The 23312-nt window shown below is 34.0% G+C and overlaps 1 protein-coding gene across 1 annotated transcript; it reads left to right on the top strand.

Moving 5' to 3' along the window:
- The first annotated feature begins 142 nt into the window (after positions 1–142).
- LOC133191722 (phosphatidylinositol transfer protein alpha isoform-like) lies at positions 143–20113 on the top strand. Its single transcript, XM_061327459.1, has 10 exons — positions 143–239; positions 2350–2380; positions 6834–7030; positions 8128–8227; positions 8713–8790; positions 10029–10109; positions 15120–15197; positions 15440–15535; positions 15639–15761; positions 19256–20113. Exons 1-10 carry the CDS (start codon positions 211–213, stop codon positions 19307–19309), a joined length of 867 nt encoding a protein of 288 aa, XP_061183443.1. The 5' UTR covers positions 143–210; the 3' UTR covers positions 19310–20113.
- Positions 20114–23312: the final 3199 nt, after the last annotated feature.

Raw genomic sequence — 23312 nt, 5'->3', positions numbered from 1 at the left:
ATCGCACCATGAAAGAAAATTATACTTTTTAATACATATCCTTTGTTACACTTTCCTGACATTTTAAACCACTGGTAATTTATCCAGATAGATAACTTTTCTCTAAATCCAAATTTACTGCGAAACTGTTTTTTCTGCGGTACAGCTGACGTCACACCCGTTCCACCCCGTCGATTCAGAGAACACACTGGAAACGGAGCAACCGAAATCATGCCGTCCTCTCCCAACATTAGCGAGTAGTAAGTAAAATACTGAATTCCTTAAACATTTGTTTGATTTACTTTATTGGGAATATTGTGATGAAATATCTTTGTGTGAGGTTGTCGGCTTTTTGCCCTAGATTTTGTCATGTTTATTTCAAGCAGCTGATCTGAGGGATCAGTAAGGATTTCCTAGTCAGATAATTTTACCGTTTATATGTGTGTTAAATGATGAATGAGAAAAAATTATCTACTCAGATAACATGGATAAAAGACATATACTAAAAGTCTTGAAGTTGATGTGCTCTTTATTCTTATAGATTTTTAAGATTGACTTTCACATATTTGCATTTTGGCAATCATTATGTATAAAAAATATTGCTGGAGAAAGTATGATTATGATTAACTGCAGAACTGTAGCTCTCTGGTTGAAAAAAGATCGGACAGACAGACTGAAGAGGTACAGATCCAAATGTTGTAAAAACCTTCAATTTATGGCGCCATTCTCTCTTTTGTTTTTGGTCACACGCAGTCGCTTCAGGTATTATTTCTTGTAATATATGCATTCCCTTGCCAAAAGCATAGTATCTTTTAATTTACTCATAACCTTGTTACTTTGTTATTTACCTATCAATGGTTCTAAACAGACCTATATGGTCCTGGCCTGTGAATTTTCAAAACTGAAATTTCAAGGCCATATAGATATATTTGGAACCCTTGAAAGCTAAATAAAGTAAGATTATGAGTAAAATATATGGTAAATTAACAGATACCATGCTTTTGGTGGTGGTGGTGGGGGGGGGGGGGACAATACATAATACAATACCTGAAGCAAGTGATAAAAAAGCAGTGGCATAAATTGAAGGTTTTTTCAGCACTTTTATCAGTAGCTCTCCGGTTTGTCTGTCCAAATTTTCTCAACAGTTCTGCATATAAATTATAATCAGCATTCACGTGGTAAAGAAAATGTTATTGATAGTCAACGTATGACTAAATAAAACTCTGAGAATGGAATTTCTGTTTTTACAAATCTTTTTTTTAACACGTACGTACCTTTCTACATGGATCGACCTTTCTGTAAAACTGACAATCATGGTAGAATAATCTGCCAGTAAAATTTTGTGTTCTACTTGGATGAAAAAATCAAACAAAAATTTTAAGTATATTCAATGATGAACAGGTGTTATTTGATACACAACATTATTCATAAATGAAACTTAAGATTGCATGAGTGTTTTAAGAAAAATCTCATTGACTGATCATAATTTCCATTGCACTACATCTAAATCACAAGAACTGTGCATGCATATTGAATCATAATTTGCATAAGCATGTTATGATAATTTTTGTACATCTCATGTGATTTAATTATGATGCAGTGCTAAAATAAATCATCAGTTCATGTCTGTAGCACATGAGGATTTAAATATAATAAACAAATTTTGACTTGCCATAAAAAAAAATTATGATTAATAATTAAACAAAGTTTATAATATTTCTAAACCATTTTAGCTAGATTGGATACAAACAAGTTGATAAAAAAAAAAAGTATGACACAAAGTCTACTGAAATTCACTAGGATAAAGCATGAACTGCTGTTGAATGTACGAGGGGGTAGTATTTTTTTTCTCCTAAGATCAGTCAAGCAATTGATCTCCAAATCAATTCCAAATATGTGCTATATGTCATTACTTGTGGCAAACAATGGAGATGGACCCCTTTCAATATGACAGCTATTTTTGTAATGTTAAAATGCTCTAGACTTTGAATTTGCAGTTTTGTTTTTACACTACTTAGGGTATTATTCCAAGTACTGTTGTTAATTTTGTTTGAACTTAAAAAGCAGAAAGATTTTTTTAATCTTAATTTATTGATCAAATTTAAGAACAGAGTATTTATTTGTATTTGAGCATGTTGAGGTATAGTTCAAAAAGTGATGGGGACAGATTAATACACATAATAACATTCTTGATATCTTAAAATTTATTCTACATTGACGTATGAAATTCAAATTGTTTGTAAGAACTAAGAAGTCTTTATATATATATATAGAGAGAGAGAGAGAGAGAGAGAGAGTATGCATTTCTTTACATATAATTTACAACTTTTGTATATTCAAACTTGAGAGCTTTTTCCTTTTCTTTTTCAGTCGTATTGTTCTGCCCATGACAGTAGAAGAGGTAAAACTTTTGTAATGTTGTATTTCTGTTATGATTTCTCTATTTAATCCAGTTGAGGATGTTATTGGCTAAGGTTTAATTGCATCAGGTGATCAGAGTTCTTCATGTTCTTTTTATTTATTTATTTTTTCCTCATTTCCTTATGTTTAATCTCTTAGAAAACTAATATGGTTTAGTGCATAAAGCAGAAAATCCATAATCAAATCAGACATCCAGTCCAGCTTTCTTTAGAGTGTTCATTTTGCTTCTGAGTGAATATCATTGGATTGGGTGATCTATATCTGTCAGTTGTTTAGACCATTTCTCTTCAGTTGCTTATAGACTTTAACCTCATTTCTAGCATGTATTTTAACATGTTTAAGGGAAGACAAAGATTTTATATTTTCTTTTTAATTGCAAGGAATCATTATTACCATTAAATTTAGAGATCTTGGAAGCTTTGCATATCCTGGGGGGGGGGGGGGGTCTCTTTTGATTCCCACTCCTCTCTGGGATGATCAACTAATCAAGAAAACTTTGTAATATGTTATCATTTAATCTATCACCAGAGATTGTTAGCTGTTTATTTTGATCACTTAGAATACCCTCAGTGGTTGTAAGCATTTAACATGTTTAATCTATTGATTTGTGTAAGTATATTAGCCAGTCAGTCATGAATGTGACCACAATATTATGGCTGATTGGTGTATACAGTTTTCTACTGAGGTCTACCTGGTCGTTTACCTGTAACAGGTAAGTACAGATGGGAGAGTCAGGAAGTACTCTTATGTAACCCAGATGTTAGGCCAAAATTAAAAAATTGTTTGTTTGTCGTTTTCCGACCTAGATTTTTAACAATGGGTAGGTAGGTAGGAAAAATATTTTATTTTTTCTTTTGAAAAGAAGCATAACAGCTAAAATGCTCATTTGTGTCACTTTTGATATTGCTGCTCTTCTAATGGTTGTTTTTGAAAGATTTTCTACATTCCCATGAAAAATTGTGGGCCCACCCTAGGCTTAAGGACACATGACATAACCGAATTTGATTTTTACCCTACATGCATGATTGTACATGTACATGGGCAGAAGGGCACTTTATGTGCAATAAGAAAAAGGAATAGACGTTTTTTCTGTTGCATGCTTAAAATTTATAAGGCTTTGAGGTGGTTTATATACTTTTTGTCTGCTTGTATCAATTTGTGTAAAAAAAAAAAATCAAGGAGGGGGGGTGTTAGAAATTAGAAAAAAAAATGTAAGGGGCATTTTCTGTGGAAAATTATACATCGAATGAAAACTCATAAAAGAATTAAAAAATTTATATTAAAAAAAGTGATGTAAATCCTATTGAGAACTTCTTTCTGGCTCAGAAACAATTGAACCTGTGGGTATCAACTTTAAAGTTTGAACATCATTTAATGTATTTGAGTTTTGACTTGATACTCTAGTGTGTTTCCAAGCCCATTTCTCATCCATCTTTTAAATTTTAGTACATTACATGCATTAAGTTGACTTAATGTATCTAAAGGTAAAATCAGCAGCCTTGTTCGCCACTTTTCCTCATCAACGATGTTTTTTTTCTACTTTCGGTTTTAAAAAGCACCTCCAATTTTGATAAGTATTTTAAATTTATTTAATAATAATTTCTGTTTGATATCTTTTACAAATTATGCTCCAATTCCCAGTCATTTTTTCTATCCCCTATTACTACCTTTGTCAGTTATGTGCGTTCAAGCGAGACATGATTTCCTGTACATTTCACACCTTTGCGTGCATTAAATATCTAAGGCGATATTGCTGCATGCACTGAATAAACAAAATAGATATTCTAGAATTAACACAGATTTCGCCAATAAAATTTTATTTTTAATGCTATATGTACTAATTAAAGCATCTTAATGACTTTAAAGAAGTTTTAACAAGATTAAAACAAACTAGTTTGAAATTATTTGAATAAAAAAAAATGTAAATGAAAAGAGCAATAAAATATTTTGAGTTGGGCGAAGTTTTGTGGGTCGGTCGGCTGAGGGCAAACAAACAATATTTTAATTTAGGCCTTACTTGTCACCATTTTTTCATGTGCATATATAAAAGAAAATCACACAGAATTTTATGTGTAAGTTTGCATTACTTTGACAGTCCCTACATAGATTATTATTACACTTACATGGTAAAGTACTGAAAAAAAGATTACTTCTGAGCCTCCTACCCACCCCCACCCCAAAAAAAGAGAAAGAGGAAAAAAGTGAAACCCTCGGGTCTGTAACATGAAAACCTGCATTCTACCCATGAATTTAGTGATCATTTATTTATTGATCCCTCACAGCCCTCACAACTTCCAGCTTTTAATGAATGGAATTTCTGAGTTAGGATAGTTTTCTCTCGATCTCTCGATCTCTCTCTTTAAAAATATGGTTTTCCCTTTAAAAATAAAATTCTGAGTTTCCATTGCTGTCTCTACATAATGACAACGTTTCCATTAGATCCATCATGTGACTACAAGCTACAGTATCACCTATTTGTATAAAAATTCCTGTCCTAATGTACGACTTGACAAATCAATCAGAAGCTACAGTATCTGTATTGTCTATGACGAGAGGTTTCTAAGACATTGGAAGGTCATTTACTCCCCCCTTCTCAGATCAATAGCTCTTGGTAACACCAGGACTTCTCAGCAGATCAACATTTAAAAAGATCAATATATAACATCTGTATAAAGATGTCTTTTTAAAGACCTTATATTTCCTTCAGGCTTTTTCTTATTTGTTTATCTTTTTAGCTCACCTGAGTCGAAGGCTCAAGTGAGCTTTTCTGAACAAAATTTGTCCACTGTCTGTCAATGTCATAAAATTTTCACAATTTCATCTTCTTCTCCAGAACTACTGGGCCAATTTCAACCAAACGTGCCACAAAGCCTACTTGAGTAAAAGGGAATTCAAGTTTGTTTAAAAAAAAAAAAAGGGGACACAGTTCTTTTAAAGGGAGATAATTAAGGATAGTGAAAATGTATTGGTCTTCTATCAAAAATCTTAAGAACTACTCAGTTAGAAAAGATGAAATTTATGTGTAAGCATCCTGACATATGTATTGACTCAAGTTTGTTCAAATCATGATCCCCAGGGTAAGACAGCGGATCAATGTTTTCCAAGGAATATATAGAGGATATTTAATGTTTTGTTGTTGGATATGGAATTTATATCACGAGTGGGACAGGATTTTTTGATATTTTCACGAGTGCGAAGCATGAGTGAAAATATGGAAAAAAAATCCTGTCTCACGAGTGAAATAAATTCCATATCTAACTATAAAATATTGAAATTTCTGTTTATTACATTTTCTTTGATTTTCCCTTTACTTCTGTCTTTTCTTAACACAGAGCTATAGGCTGTGAGGTCATAGTTGAGCGGTTGAGACGTCATAGCTTAGCAAGCTATGTTAGTTTGAAAACATTGTAACATGGATATAAGCAACATATTTGGTTAGAAATTGCAGTTTTAGTCTCTATCAAGGCAGTTTAGTTACTATTTCTATCTTATTACAGTCCAGAAATTCTTTTTTACTTACTTTGATATCCTTTCACACTGTGAGAGAATATCACTATGGTATCCTTTCACACTGTGAGAGAATATCACTTTTGTTCATTAAATAAATCACAGTATTTCACTGTTGAAAATGTAATAAATATTATGTATATAGGGAAAAGTATTTAAAATGCCACAATAGGTGATTATTGCTTTACATAGGAACAAGTAGGCAAAACTCTTTCTCTGATGAACTAAAAAGCAATTATTGTTTCCTTTTGAAATGCAAGCATCCTCAAATGGTTTGGATTCAACTTCAGGTTTGTTCAGATAAAGGATCTAATGTCCACTTTATAAAATGCCACTCACGCTCGACCAATAAATAGTTGTCTTCCTAAATCTAGACTTCACTAGAGACTTCATGTGTTCATTGTCTATACAGAAGTTCCTTACTAGAGGCCTTATATTTTAGAAGAGGTCTGATGAAATTGCAGTGTTCTGGAATATTACAGGGATCCGGTGTATCTGAGTATTAATTATTCAACCAAATTCTTTTGTTAAATAATAAAATTCAGGAAGGTTTTACGGTACCTTAGATACTAAAAATATTTTGATCAAAGATCTGTTTTATTCATTTATTGAAATACTGCTAATAAGATTGACCAAAGAGGTTATTTTTTTTTCATAAAATACAAATTAAGAGTGAAGCAATTATACAGACGAGAAAAGTTTTGATTTTTCTGAAATTAAAGGGTGAAGAAAATTTATAGATCTGTATGTACCAAGTAGTATGGTAGAGTGAGCTGAGTACTTGAATTATATCCTTAAAATTATAAGTCAGTGTTTAACCTAGTATGGTGTTTGGAGTTCACAGACACAATTTGTTTAGAAGATTTCTGGTATCTTTTTAAGCATGTTAAGTACTCATTTATTTGATTGTCTCGTTTTTCATTTAGTATCAAGTTGGTCAGTTGTGGTCTGTGGCAGAAGCCAGTAAAAATGAAACAGGTGGAGGAGAGGGAATTGAAGTAAGAGTGAATGAACCATTTGATGAGAATAATTACCCCCCAGAGAGCCCCTTACTGCCACTGACACCTGGTGGAGAACCCTTGACTAAGGGACAGTACACCCACAAAATCTACCACTTAGCCAGGTAAGGACATTACACCCACAAAATCTACCACTTAGCCAGAAAAAGACAGTACACCCACAAAATCTACCACTTAGCCAGGTAAGAGCAGTGCACCCAAACATCTACCACCTAGCCAGATAAAGACAGTACACCCACAAAATTTACCACTTAGCCAGATAAAGACAGTACACCCACAAAATCTACCACTTAGCCAGATAAAGACAGTACACCCACAAAATCTACCACTAAGCTAGGTAAGAGCAATGCACCCAAACATCTACCACTTAGCCAGATAAAGACAGTACACCCACAAAATCTACCACTTAGCCAGATAAAGACAGTACACCCACAAAATCTACCACTTAGCCAGATAAAGACAGTACACCTACACAATTTACCACTTAGCCAGATAACAACAGTACATCCACAAAATTTACCACTTAGCCAGATAAAGACAGTACACCTACACAATTTACCACTTAGCCAGATAAAGACAGATAACAACAGTACATCCACAAAATTTACCGCTTAGCCAGGTAAGAGCAATGCACCCAAACATCTACCACTTAGCCAGATAACGACAGTACACCAACAAAATTTACCACTTAGCCAGGTAAGGACAGTACACCCACAAAATCTACCACTTAGCCAGGTAAGGACAGTACTCCCACAAAATCTACCACTTACTCAGTAGATTCTTAGATTAAACTCACAAGGTTTACTTTTTTAAATGTTATCAAGACAACAATATTTACACAAAGTCATCAATTAGCCTGGTAAAGAAGACACGTCAATACAAGCACAACCGTAAAATCTGACACTTCAAGTCACATGACTTATGGTAAACATTAATCAGTGTTTGAAACTCAAGTTTTAGTAGTATAATCAGTGCATTACTTAAATCTGTTCAAAATGGATTTTATTGTTTCTTGGAGAAAAATTATTAAGATTTTGAATATTTTATTCATTAATATTCAAGCACAATTATTACATTTTGAATAATATATCATGCGTGATGTTTATAAGGAATTCTAGAAAGCAACACAAACTCTAATATAAGAATTGTAAGTACTTCCAAAATCTGGCGTTTCTGGAGCAGTTTCTTGTTTTTGTTTCAGTCGAGTCCCAGCATTTATCCGACTTATAGCACCGAAAGGATCTCTAGAAATTCATGAGAAAGCATGGAATGCCTATCCATATTGCAGAACCATTGTCTCTGTATGTATCAATTATATGTAACTATGTTTATGTATAGAGGAAATTTGATTGTTTTTCAGGTAGTTTTAAAATGCATTACCAAATTATTTTTTTAATGAGCATGAAGGCTGATGTTACTTAATACACTCTTCCTATGGTTTCTTGGCAACATAATTAATTTATTTCTTCACAAATAATCTCCAAAGTGGTCTGTACCAATTTTTTTAGTAAGAAACTGACAAAATGTAACTAAATTGGATTGACCAAGGAGACAGCATCATTTGATCATATGGGCTTTGAACCAGCAGATTGACGTTTAACTTAACAACTTTTTCAACCCTGTTTGTTTGATTGTTTGTTTTTGGAACATTCTGGTAGAGCTTCTGGAAAAAAATGTCTTTCCATTGCAAACTACAGTTTACGTTTCAAAACCAAATTAAATGACAAGAGTATGATATCTGGACAAGGGCATATTTACAGATGAACATTTTTGGTTTCTTTTGCAGAATCCTGACTATATGAAGGATGGGTTTTACATCAAGATAGAAACCATGCACTGTCCAGACAGAGGCACTCAGGAAAATGTACGTGAGGCTTATTTATCAATAGAATCCATGCACTGTCTAGATAGGGACATCAGGAAAATGTACGTGAGGCTTATCTATCAATAGAATCCATGCACTGTCTAGATAGGGACATCAGGAAAATGTACATGAGGCTTATCTATCAATAGAATCCATGCACTGTCTAGATAGGGACATCAGGAAAATGTACGTGAGGCTTATCTATCAATAGAATCCATGCACTGTCTAGATAGGGACATCAGGAAAATGTACGTGAGGCCTATCTATCAATAGAATCTATGCACTGTCTAGATTAGGGACATCAGGAAAATGTGACTGTTGTGGGGCTTTGTCGAGATCATAATACCATTATTTTCTGAAAAATAAAAAGGTTATCAGATCAGAAATACATGTACCTATCAAATTTGTACAGGTGAAGTGAATATATGACTTTAGAATGTCGATGTGTCATCTTCTGCAGTCTGCATGTAGTGCATTGTCTGAAACACCCTATAAATTATAAACTAAGTGTAGACTCACATAGCAACTCTCTATTAAATGACTCTCTTCAAATGCTACCATATTTTGTCCCACCCAACATTATTTTCTATATTAAGACTCTGTATCAAGTGTCTCCCTGCCTTACACAACAAGCTATCGTGATTTTTAGGTCCCAAAGCATTATTGAGACTGCTTGAAGCAACTTTGAGACTGTCCCTCATTAAGTGGTAGTTACCTGTGTGTATACTCTTGCATGACACGAAATATTAATAGTTGAGAAAAACTGGCATCCAAAGCTGATAAAAAATGCAGCACTGTTTTTTTTGTTCAGAAAACAGAGAAGTGATTCAGAAGAACAAAAAGCACAAATCTCCATAAGAGAAAGCAAGAACTGCTAAATGAATTTTAGAATCCTGATGTGCTCAGGGTGTTTAAGGGCCAAGAACATTTCACAATGATGTGTACTTTAAATAAAATGGAGCAGAGATACGCTATATGGAAGAATTGTCTAATTTTGCCATCTTTGGTGTTAATGTTCAGATTTTACAGCAAGTATACATTGATCTGAATAGATCAAAAAAAATTTGAGATGGTTTTGTTGTATCACTTTCTTATTAGTCTTAACACAGGCAATTTTATGGTCTTACTTGCCGTTGTCCTTTGCTATGCAGTTAATTTTCTGAGATAATCTAGGAGTCATTATATCCCTCTATGCTGTTAATTAAAACAAGTACTATGTATTAATTAATACTTAACAGGTACACCAACTGCCTCCTGATGATCTCAAGATCCGAAAAGTGGAGAATATAGACATAGCTAATGACCCAGTCAGGTCTGCTGTAAGTATTGAGTCATCTTCTACAGCTTACAACTCCCAGTAAACCCCTCATTAAACAAATGTTTACAGTATGAAACTTCAAATTATGTGATCAGATTTAGTATTGGTAATGAATTAAATATTGGGTCCTGCAGTTTACTTGGTTTATAATATTAATTATACCCCCGCGCCAAAGGAGAGGGACATATACTGTTATACCCTTGTGTGTCTGTCTGTGTAGCTCTGTGTCTGTCCATAACAAATTTTCGTTGCAGTTTTCTCAGCAACAACTCATCGCAGATGCTTGAAATTTTAACACACTCTTTGTCTAGGCATGCCATATGGTGGGATTCATTTTTGTATAAATCCTATGACAACTTCCTGTTTATCTGTGCATCTGTCCGTACCAAATTTTCATGACAACTTCCTGTTTTGGTGTGTGTCTGTCTGTGCCAAATTTTCGTCACAGTTTTCCTGGCAAACACTCATTGCTGATGCTTGAAATATTAGCACACTCTTTGTCTAGGCATGCCATGTGGTGGGAGACATTTTTGTATAAATCCTATGACAACTTCCTGTTTATCTGTGCATCTGTCCGTACCAAATTTTCATGACAACTTCCTGTTTTGGTGTGTGTCTGTCTGTGCCAAATTTTCGTCACAGTTTTCCTGGCAAACACTCATTGCTGATGCTTGAAATATTAGCACACTCTTTGTCTAGGCATGCCATATGGTGGGAGACATTTTTGTATAAATCCTATGACAACTTCCTGTTTATCTGTGCATCTGTCCGTACCAAATTTTCATGACAACTTCCTGTTTTGGTGTGTGTCTGTCTGTGCCAAATTTTCGTCACAGTTTTCTTGGCAAACACTCATTGCTGATGCTTGAAATATTAGCACTCTCTTTGTCTAGGCATGCCATATGGTGGGAGACATTTTTGTATACCGTATATACTCGCATATAAGTCGGTCCGCCAATAAGTGGGTTGTAGTTTTTGAGCTTATATTAGAGGACTTGACCCTCTAAAAAACCAATCTTTTTATAACTTGCCTATAAGTCGGACATAGAGTTTTGGACCAAAATTTAACTCCCAAAAAACCGACTTATAGGCGAGTATATACGGTAAATCCTATAACAACTTACTGTTTATCTGTGCATCTGTCTGTACCAAATTTTCATGACAACTTCCTGTTTTGGTGTGTGTCTGTCTGTGCCAAATTTTCGTTACAGTTTTCTCAGCAACTACTCATTGCTGATGCTTGAAATTTTAGCACCCTCTTTGTTTAAATATGCCATATGGTGGGAGACATTTTTGTACAAATCAGATGTCAACTTTATGTTTTGGCGTATGTCTGTCTGTACTAAATTTCCATCGCAGTTTTCTCAGCAACTACCTAAGGCAGATGCTTGAAATATTAGCACACTCTTTGTTAAGGGATACCATATGGTGGGATTCATAAGAGCATATATTCACATCAGAGCGGGGGTATTACTAGTGAGCATTGGCCCACAGACTTCTTGTTTATCAATTGTGATGGTGCAGCATACATGTTGTCTGTCATAGGAATTTTGTAATAAATCTAGAGTTAATTACAGTTCTGACTGATCAAAGTCTATATGTTGAACCCTGTACTAAAATGATGTGGTTTTATATTGTATGACCTGCAGAGGGTAAGGAGTTTGCTCCCAGCTAACACACGTATTTATTTTTCTGACGACAGTTTCTAGTGTACAGCTAACACACGTATTTATTTTTCTGATGACAGTTTCTAGTGTACAGCTGAACACACATTGAAATATCCATCTTAGAATCATGCAATCTCCATCAAGCCACAAGCTTAATTGGCTTTTATAATTTATTCATACTATAATCAGTTTACAAAGGGAGTAAATTACACATTGAAATAAATTGTACAGTCTGTTACATTTTCAGTAGTGAGATACTGCAATTTACCATGGAATAAAAGTAATATTTTATAAGTGATTTTTTTTTCACGGTGAAAAATATCAATAGTTTGGCAAAACTCAGGATTTTCAATCCCTTCACAAAGAGTGTTAAAAACAAAACATTCCTGGTTATAGATCTTAGATCATGTAATCAAACCATTCTGACTAAAACTGCCAAATTGTTGATGATGTTCACAATTTTCAATCACAAATGCTTGGCTAAGATGTCTCAAAACTGTTCAATTATGACGCTACAGTCTACAATAATTGAATGTCAGAGGCTAAAGAAAAATCAAAGAAAATGTAATAAACAGAAAATTCAATGTTTTGTAGTTGGATATGGAATTTATTTCACTCATGAGACAGGTTTTCTCATATTTTCACTCATGCTTCACATTCATGAAAATAAAAAAAAACCTGTCTCACTTTTGAAATAAATTCAATATTCAACTATGAAACATTCATTATCCTCTATATAACTGATATTATTTTGTTACATGTAGACTGATTCATCTAAGACAGTAATATTTAGTACATGTGTATACAGTCATGTCTAGTTTATCCCGCCTTATTTTATATTCTGAGGTGACTTCGTCATGAGAAGGTATTCACAACAAGCATGATTGCCATAAACATGATCTATTGTAACAAATTTACATTTCAAAAATAATTACTTTGAAAGTTTAAAAATTGGCTTGTTGCATGACTCATAAATGGATCCACACTGTTATTGTGTCTTTGAACTAATTCCTCTTTTTCCTATAGATTAAGAAATAAATAGTCTATAATCATGCTATCACTTTAAAGGAATTCACTTGACTGTGTCCCAGAACCAATTCCAACAATGGAACTTGTACAGAATTCTATTTGAGTGTTCAGGGTTAATCCTAACCTTAACCCTAACAATACTTTGTGGGGACATGGTGTTGATCTGACTACATTTATTAAACTCCCTACAAACAAAGTTAGTTAAACAATAAACAAACAAAGTGAAGGTGAAGGTACATTGAAATCACCATGTCTGTCTGTCTGTCTTAAGACATTTTTGTTGGGAAAACTTAATTTATTTGACAAACTTTCAAACAAGATATAATATATATTTGCCGGAGGTTTATTTTAAAAGTTAAGGTTTTGTTAAGGATTTCATCATACATGTAGTATGCAACTTCTGTGACTAAAAGAAGAAGAGTGAAATACTTGTCTGAACAAAACTTTGATACCAAGAAACTTTGAATTAGATCCTCTAAATGTTAACTTGTGACAAGAAGTGTGTTTTGACCCTGTATCAATGTAATTTGACCCTGTATCAATGTAATTTTAAGCAAGGTCACAGAAGTATTAATTACTGTTCTATCCACAACTTCAAAAAGAGAAACAGTAAAAGCTTATACTTGAGACAAAAGTTGCTTAAGACTCCAGGGCATGCCCTAACCCAGGGTAATTATAACAAGGTCACAGATCTTAGAAGATTTTTGCTTTGGACTTAACTTTGAAACAAAGATTCTATTAGCTACAGGGGTTGCCTTTGACCAGAGAGTGAGAAGTCTGTGCCATAGTCTTGCAATCAGAGTTGAATAGGATTATAAGATATGAAATGACCCCAAACAAAGGTTAAGGTCAAGAGTTCAGAAGTGTCATATTCTGAAGGACTTGAGAATATAAAACCCTAAATACTTTGCATTGGAGGAGCATAAGGGGGGCATACATGTACACACATCAGGGTTAGAGTTAGGTGGCACAAATGTAATTTGTGATCCAGAATTTTGATCCAGAGGTATGTTATAATTTTAAGCCATGCTCCTAAGTCCTTTGCTTATTGTCAAGGTCACATAAGTCAGAAGTTACCGTATATGTCCTTTGTGCCATGACTTTTCAGTGCTAGAAATGTGGATGCCACTAGTTGGTCATATTTTCATACACCACACAAAGGTTTCTCATGTAAACCAAACATGATGATGTAGGTGTTATGACCTTCAACAAGCTATATTCAGGGCATGGATATTGGTAGTAGTGTTAAATCTAAAGCAAACGAGCATAGCGCGGCGCCATGCCCTTTTCTCTCGGCGCCATGCCCTTTTTTCCTTGCAAAAATAAATAAATATGCCTAGTAGTGTGTATTAAATGAATTAACCTGACAGATTTATAAATTTTTCTTTTAGATACTTGTATAACTAAAGATTTCAGTATTAAATAATAATTTAAGTACATAAACATGATAAAGAAAATATTTATAATTTCAAAGACGTTAAAAAAGTGCTCTCATGAAAACTTGTCGCAGCATAAAGTGCCCTTTTGATTATTGGATTACCATGCCCTTTTTAGGGTCTGGATTTAACACTATGGTAGTTTAATAATTTGCAAATGGCAGAGATTCTTTTTTTTTGGGGGGGGGGGGGGGGGGGGGTTGATCTGTTTTGAGACATTCCCTCTCATTAGTTTCTTTAATCGCCCTATGGGGATGAATAGTCCTATTAAAGGGCTCATGGCTAGTGTGACTGGTCGACAGGGAATGCTTAATCCTCCAAGGCATCTGATCAGTGTTTCTGACCTGGTTACAAGTTGTATCATTAAGTGATTTATAAAATTGATCACAGTTCATTATCTTCACATTTTCATTTTAGTTCTATTTACTGTTGGAAGCACACTCTATCATCAGAAATAACTTTCATGTCTTTTTTATGTTTTATACATATGTTTTCTTAATGCAGCATTTAAAATGGAACATTAATTCCTGTTAATTTATATATGAAAGTATTTGAAGCAGATTAAACATGCCAAGAACCTACAAATTTAAAAACTGTCAGCAGATGTTGAAATGCTTTTGCAACATCTATTCTTTTCTTTTTTACAGCAAGGAAAAAGCCCTGTTTAATTAGATATTACATAGTGCCATTGTGTATCTTCTATTTTATATTTCAATCATACAGATATTTTGGGTTTCCCATGGCAACTTTGATACTGCATTTTTCTGTGTGTTGTAAATCTGTGTGTTATATATCTGTGTGTTGTATATTTGTGTGTTGTATCTGTGTGTGTGTTGTATACCTGTCATTGTCTTCTGTATCTGTCTTTCTTTATTTTAGGATTATAAACCAGAGTGGGATCCAAAATTAGTAAAGTCTGAAAAAACTGGACGTGGACCATTACAAGGAGAATGGAAGGTAACCGCAAAATTTATTTTTATGAGAGAAAGTAAATAATGCATAAACAGTTCTGTAAATCTCACCTTTAGCTTGTATCAATCAAAATGTTCATTTATATTTGTGTAATTGACACATGGTGACAAAGATACAGTGCTTTCCATTTTTTACCAAGCAATGGGTAACATCATTTTTATTTTCAGTAAGCCTTGCTTAATTATATGTATACAGTCAATGATATACAGAAAATCATTTTTTTGCAGGATACTTGTACACCAGTGATGTGCTGTTATAAATTAGTGTCTGTCAAATTCAAGTGGTTCGGTTTACAAAACAGAGTAGAAAAATTTATTCAAACAGTAAGTTTTGGGGTTATGTATATATTTTTATAGAAAAAGAAAAAAATCAGTGAATTGTAGAGATTTAGACTGAGATTTTATTTATCTTTGTTCACTATTTCAGCAAGAGAAAAGAATATTTACAAACTTCCACAGACAGGTGTATTGTTGGTTAGATAAATATCATGGTCTAACGATGGATGACATCAGGCGGATAGAAGAACAAACTAAGAAGGAACTAGATGAGGTGAGTACAACTATATGGGTCAGGTCCAGAACTAGATGAGGTGAGTACATTTATATAGGTCAGACCCAGAACTAGATGATGTGAGTACAACTATATGGGTCAGATCCAGAACTAGATAAGGTGAGTACAACTATATGGGTCAGATCCAGAATGCCAGCAAAATTATTCAAATTAATTTAAATTCTACCACAGTTATTGTCGAGATCAAAGAAATGCAGTGGAAATTATTCTCCATTAAATCACGAGCGTCATCAAAAAATTATCAGATCAGAAACACGTATCAAAACTGTACAGTTGAAATGAATATTTGTGTTCAGAGTCTTATACTTCATTAGACGATATCGATGTCGTCTTCCACAGTCTAAACAGTGTGTATTGCCAGAAGCAGCTGATAATTTTCGGTTTTTATAGCTAAATCATATTCACTGAACTATTCTAAATATCTTGCTGATCACTTGTACATACTATAAAAGTGGAAAGGAGGAAACATTGACAAATAGCTTTAATTAATTAAAGTTTTATCTCGCCAATTCTTTTCATCGTTGTTCATCCAACTTCTTTTATTATCATTCAGTATAGCACATCTCAATCCCGAACAAAAAGAGCTAGGTTCACTTTATGCATAAATGTATGTAGTTATACCAATTTATTTGCGAACACTCTAAGTCCCATTTCAAACATCAGTAAAGTAGAGTAAGTGCTTTCATTTCCTTTATAAAAAGTAGGGATGGCAATTGAATACAGAATTGCCAATCGGTTAACTGCAAAACGTTCCGACCGATTAATCGGTGAATCTTATCAAAAATCCTGGGCGTACTTCATTATTGGAAGCTCAACTCAAATAGACAGACTATAAAAGTGTTACATGTAGTAATTTTTATGTTTAACGGAACACTATATATATTTTACTTCAATTTTAAAGCAATAGAAAAAAAAAGAAAAGAATAAATTAAGAAACCCATGAAATATGCCTAAAGAAAAAAACATTCAGAAGAGACGTTGCACAAGTTCAATCTGTATTTTCACCATAATCAAAACAAGCCTGAACTATCACTTGATTTACAATGTTTATTTGATAATATAATTTGATAGGTAACTGCAAAGGATAGAAGGTTTAAGGTACACATTATAATCGGTTCACAATACTGAATGGTCATTTGTCGCCCGCGTGGCACAGTGGTTAGAGCGTCTGCTCTAGAGTCACGAAGGAGCTGATCCTTATGTTGCGGGTTTGAATCCACTGCGGGACGTGGAGACCTGTCCTTCGGATGAGACCGTATAAACCAAGGTCCTGTGTCACAGTAGGTGTGGGCATGAAGAAGATCCCTCACTGCTCAGTCACCCTGAGTGCCCAGTATAGGTATAAATTTGCAGCTCTCCATCAGCAAGTGGTGGCATCTCCATAGGAGTGAAAAATTCTCAAGAGGGACGTTAAACAATTAACAAACAAAAATCAACGATCATTTATTAAAATTTATCATTAAAGAAACATGGGACTGGCTGGGTAGCGACATAGTGTTTAAACAGCAATTAACATTTCGAAAGCGGACTAATTACCCCCACAATGTCAATTAGGAGAGCCTTAATTATCTCCAGATCAGCCTTAGAAATAGATAGTTGAAAATGCTAACATTCATATATTTTCCTTTATATTTTTTTGAATTAACTTTCAGGATATAATGTTTAAATTTACACATATATGAATTTTGTCCGGTTACAGATTTTTCTAACCATCGTTCCGACCAAGTAACCAGTTAACCGATTACAAATTGACATCCCTAATAAAAAAGTTTTCTCTGAGAGTCTAGGTTTTGGAAAACAGGCTTTGTAAAATTGCAGTGTTCTTGAATTTTAAAGAAAACAGGCTTATTTGAGTACTTTCAGCAAAGAAACAAAATATGAGCACACCCCTCAATCCAAAAAATAAAACATGTTTTGTAAACTTCATATTATATAATTGCACTTTTTACATCAGAGGTTGGGCTCTATATGAAATATTAAAAATAGCTTAAAAATTTGAGTGTTTTTGTAGAAAGAATTTGCAGGATATGGAAAAAAATGACACAATCGATGACATTATAATGCATTGACTATCCAGAAAATTACATCATTTTTGAAAGATACGCAGTCACCAAGGGTCTAAAATGATATTTATTGCATTGCCAACTAAAACTAATATAATTTCACTTATACAGAAATTTACAGGGCCAAAAAGAGGCCCTAAGTGAACCTTGTGCTTTATGAAGATACATGTAATAATAGGAAAAACATTTTTAAAAATAAATATTGAGTATTCATAGAGACATAAATAACATGATATTGTTATTTATGTCTTTGGTATTTATTCACAGTAGAATGTTTAAATGATACCAACAAACACCTTAATCATTATAAGATGACATGTAATTATGACCAAGACCCGTTTGATCAGTGGGTTTTCTGCCCAGGACAGTAGTACCTTGTCATTTATAAAATACTTTGAATAAATGCTATACAAACAAAAACTTCATTTTTTCACTTTAATTCACTTTAATTATTGATGGCAACTGAAACATATGTATACAGGAAGAAATTGTCTGTGATAAGCTAGCGAGTCCATTTAGTGCCAACAGCATTGAATGCTCGTTTGAATAAACTCACTTTCCGTATTTTCTCATGCACCAAACAATCCAGTTAGCAGCTTTTTTTCAACCATTGCAATATGCTTAATAACTGTTAGAGATGAGTTTGAATTATTACTTTGTAGTACAATTATCATTTGTAGCCAAGGGAAGACATTTTTTGTACGTGTAAGGTAGCAAAGAAAGATAACTCCTTTTTGTTTAGGTAACACGGGGGAAAAAATTGTCAAAATTTCCACTTGCCAAATTTTTAAGATCACTTTTACAGTACATATCAGAGATGTGCAAGACACTAGGATTTTCATTTTTGATAATTAATAAGGAAAATACCAGTTGTTGAACTTAATCATTTTATGCAAAATATTGTTTATATGGTACATCTTTGTCCTGATTAGTCCACCTACAGTTTGTTTTTATTTTGCACATCAGTTGTACATACATGTATATGAGAGATGTGCATAATACTTTTCATTTTTGATCTTTTAAGTGGAAGATACAGTTTCAGTTATTTTTATGCAAAATTTGTTCATAGGGTACACTAACATTGTCAGGATGTTTCCTCCTACAGTTGTCAAAATAGAAGATTTTCTTAATTTATGTGAAATTCAGAGAAATACAGTATTGTTCACACACACACACACACACAAAACAGTTTACTGTCACATTGACAGCTTTGCCCTTGTTAGAAAATCCTGTACTATTCATAAAATAAATTCCATATTCAACTACAAAACTGAAGAATTGAAAAGTCCCTTCAATTTCTTCTATATTGGCCAAATACCAGTAAACCTGATTCTTCCTAAGCCAATCTAATGATGTTTTTTTGTCATGCATCATTACAATTTTTTCGTTTTTTTTTTTTTTTTGTTACAGTCCCGAGCTACAGGCCAGATCCGGGGAACAACAGCTGCTGATGAGAAGGAGTGATGTCATCTGAGTCATTAGTCATTCCATTAGCCATGACAGCACCAACTGGACAACATTGCCCTCAGACAAAACAGGCCACTTTTTATCATCAGTTTTTGGACAGAGAGATTGTAGTGTATTTTTTCACAGGACCCATTTTTTTCTGATGAGATTTTTACTTGTTATGATATTTGAGATGTCATTTTCTATAAAAGACTCATTTTAATTTCATGGTTAATTTTCCTATGACTAATTAAAGGTTGTAGAACTGTTTGTTTGTCCATAATGAGGTTTTCTCCCTTTGTAAAGTGCAAAGGGAGATAACCCCTGCATTCTGTCATGTGCTCATTTGTTATGATTTTATTATTTATTGTATATTAGGCTTTTGAATGCACCAGATAACATGATTTTATAAGAATTGTACTGCTGCCATAGAAGTTCAGAAAGATAATGATAATCTGTCCTCAAATTCTCTTCTTACTTGTCTGCATTTTTTACATACATATCCAGGCTCTTAAAATTTAATAGTGTTCAAATTCTTGTAAATACATGTACATTCTTAAGTTTTGTTAGGTACACAAAGGAAAAAGGCTCAATTTATAATGATTTGTGGAGCAGGCTGGAATCCTGTTCCGTTGTCGGTACTTCACAGTCTATACAGTACAGATCACTATTGAACATTAAGTGCAATAATGGAATCTATATATATGATTTACTTAGTGTTGAGAAATCCCAAGTCATGTCATAAAATTAAACAGTACACAATAATCATGCATCAAGATTGAAGGAAAAGTTCTATTAAAAGTCTGGAACATTATTCAATAACTGTGTTTGAATTGTTGATTTAAAAATCAGTATAGGTTGAGCATTTTATGATTTCAAAATTCAGTATGTTGGGTAAAATCTAATATCAGTGTTAAGTTTGTTAAATGTTGTAAAATATCCTCATAAATTTACATATGTGGATCTGTATAAAGATACACTCCCTAGCCCCCTTATTCTGTAAATGTTACAGTAAGTGTTTATGGGGTCCTAGTATCTGAAATGATCTCCACGTCACCAATGGCGTAATGATTTTCATATTAAGAGCAAAGTTTTACATTATCATTTATCATGCTCTGATGGTGGTAGTGCACAATATTTACCCATTATGAAGTTAAACTATCTTTAAATCCACCTTATATTTAAGGGAGTTAGACATGCTAGAATACATATCTTCATGGTGTTCAAAAGAACCATACGCTACGGACCAGACGAATTCGATCGCCAGTGGCCAGATAGCTTAGTAGAGCACCTGACTGGAGATTCAGGGGACCTGGGTTTGAATCCCTGTCTTGTCTGTCGCATTTTCTCCTCTCCTGTTACATTTAGTGCCCTGCCCTGGAAGTGACAGGTGAAAGACCAGCCAGGTTAGAGTCTGGGTTGGTGTCTTCGGGGGCAAAGACCTTTAAAGGAGGGAGGAATGTGGTGGTTAGATGGATTTGATCGCTGATAGCCAGATAGCTCAGTTGGTAGAGCAACTGACTGGAGATTTGGGGGGCCCGGGTTCAAATCCTGGTCTTGTCTATCACATTTTTCTCCTCTCCTGTTGCACTTATATAAGGCATAGATAGAGCATAGTCATGGTGGTCACGAGAACCTTTTATAAGGCAGAGATAGGGGGTGGTCATGGTGTTCAGGAGAACCTTTTATAAGGCAGAGATAGGGTGTGGTCATGGTGTTCACGAGAACCTTTTATAAGGCAGAGATAGGGGTTGGTCATGGTGTTCAGGAGAACATTTCATAAGGCAGAGATAGGGGTTGGTCATGGTATTCAGGAGAACCTTTTATAAGGCAGAGATAGGGGTTGGTCATGGTATTCAAGAGAACCTTTTATAAGGTAGAGATAGGGGTTGGTCATGGTGTTCAGGAGAACATTTCATAAGGCAGAGATAGGGGTTGGTCATGGTGTTCAGGAGAACCTTTTATAAGGCAGAGATAGGGGTTGGTCATGGTATTCAAGAGAACCTTTTATAAGGTAGAGATAGGGGTTGGTCATGGTATTCAGGAGAACCTTTTATAAGGCAGAGATAGGGTGTGGTCACGGTGTTCAGGAGAACCTTTTATAAGGCAGAGATAGGGGGTGGTCATGGTGTTCAGGAGAACATTTCATAAGGCAGAGATAGGGGTTGGTCATGGTATTCAGGAGAACCTTTTATAAGGTAGAGATAGGGGTTGGTCATGGTATTCAGGAGAACCTTTTATAAGGCAGAGATAGGGGTTGGTCATGGTGTTCAGGAGAACCTTTTATAAGGCAGAGATAGGGGTTGGTCATGGTGTTCAGGAGAACCTTTTATAAGGCAGAGATAGGGGTTGGTCATGGTGTTAACGATAGGGGGTGGTCATGGTATTCAGGGGAACCTATGAGGTAGAAAATCCATGTCTAACCAAGCAATTCAACGGCGAAAAGGGTCGAAAAGAAAACAAGAGATTTGATTAAAGGATTAAATAACAAGCATAGAACACTTTTTATCAATGCGGAGCTTCTTTGTCGTATTTTTCTACCATCTGTGTGAAGCACAGTAGTTTACCATCTGACCATCTTTTCCGGTAATGGACCAGAAGGGGTGGGGGTTCCTAAGTAATAATCTGGGCCTGGTTTCACAAAACTATCGTAAGATGTGTCCTAAGATAGATTTTACGATCATCTTAAGATCTGACTTATGACAATCATAAGATTTGTCACTGGTGTTTCACAAAACTTTAGTATAAGAAATCTTAAGACAAGTTCCATTCTTCAAAATTACTGGGAATTTTTTAAAAATATGTTTGCCCGGAGTTAAGTTGTCTTTCTTTAATTTTCTTTGAAATATTGAAATAATATTGTTTCTTTTGAAATAACATAGTTTCTTTTGCAGATATACCTTCGGGAAAAAAAACCATTTTATTGCATCAACTTTAATGTACTTTGTGTGTGTGTTGGGGGTCATAAAAACTAAATTTGAATTAAATTCATCACAAAAAAAATATTGAATAAAATTTGCTTAAATGTCTTTTTGCTCAGAAAATAGTAGTTGCTGACGAAATGTATGTGGTACTACTTTTAATTAAATCTACTAGTGTATCTGAACCTTTGCAAATAATGAATGATTTTAGCAATGAATTCTTTTGAAACACCAAATCGTGTTCAAAGTTCATAAAATTCGATGAAGGTGTCTCTGAAACGCTTCAACTACTGCAAGAAAATAACAAAGCTAACAGACGAAAAAGAGAAACGAAAGAACAATTTCTAATCTAAATTTTGCGGTTTCAACTGCTATTAATAAAGCATGTACATGCAGCATTAAGTGTTACAGCAGTAATTATATTGAATTTTCATACACATTCCGGTGGATAAATGAGGGATGCCCCAAGAATGAAAACTATTTGATTTTCATCTAATTTTGTAAGACTGAAAGAGATGTTTACTTTCAAATTTATAAAAAAAAAAATTACCACAATGTAACAAAATAAAAAAGTGTAAGGTCTTAAAAATGCAGGGTAACTACACAGAAGTTCGTTTTTTTTGTTTTGTTTTGTTTTTTTGTTTTTTGGTTTTTTTTTTTTCACTTTCATGGGCGGGACTTATCCAATCCATAAAACTGCATATATTTCGAATTTTTATTTATTCAAAATATATTTACGTAACATATCAATAAATAAACTACATGTATCTCGAATTACGTTAGCCATTTTAAAAATTGCATAAGTTAGCAATGCTTGGTCATAGAAATTGTGATGTTCTTGTGGTGTATTCAAATTAAACAATTTTGAATAAAGTTATATATGATATCTGGATCTTGCATACATGTACATATATACATGGCCTTAAGAAGAAATTCGGGGGGGGGGGGGGAGTTGCAATTTCAGTTGGGAGGGGGCACAACCAAAGAAAAATGCCTTGAAATGAATAAAGTGGAACAAACATAAAGTAGGTAAATTTTATGTTTTCTATCGTATATAAATTTATTAGCAAATTATTTTTTTTTTTTGGGGGGGGGGGTGT

Source organism: Saccostrea echinata, unplaced genomic scaffold (assembly GCF_033153115.1).
Source record: "Saccostrea echinata isolate AGI-Se365-2 ecotype Australia unplaced genomic scaffold, CSIRO_AGI_Sech_v1 ptg000024l, whole genome shotgun sequence".
Taxonomy (NCBI): Eukaryota; Metazoa; Mollusca; class Bivalvia; order Ostreida; family Ostreidae; genus Saccostrea; species Saccostrea echinata.
The sequence above is the reverse complement of the archived record's forward strand: the minus strand, read 5'-3'. Positions and strand labels throughout refer to the sequence as shown.

Bases quoted from the DNA above. Each gene is read 5' to 3' on its own strand.
- LOC133191722 (XM_061327459.1), top strand. From the start codon at position 211: ATGCCGTCCTCTCCCAACATTAGCGAGTA. The intron at 8,791-10,028 runs GTACGTGAGGCT...AATACTTAACAG, and splicing joins ACAGAGGCACTCAGGAAAAT to GTACACCAACTGCCTCCTGA. The intron at 15,198-15,439 runs GTAACCGCAAAA...ATTTTTTTGCAG, and splicing joins CATTACAAGGAGAATGGAAG to GATACTTGTACACCAGTGAT.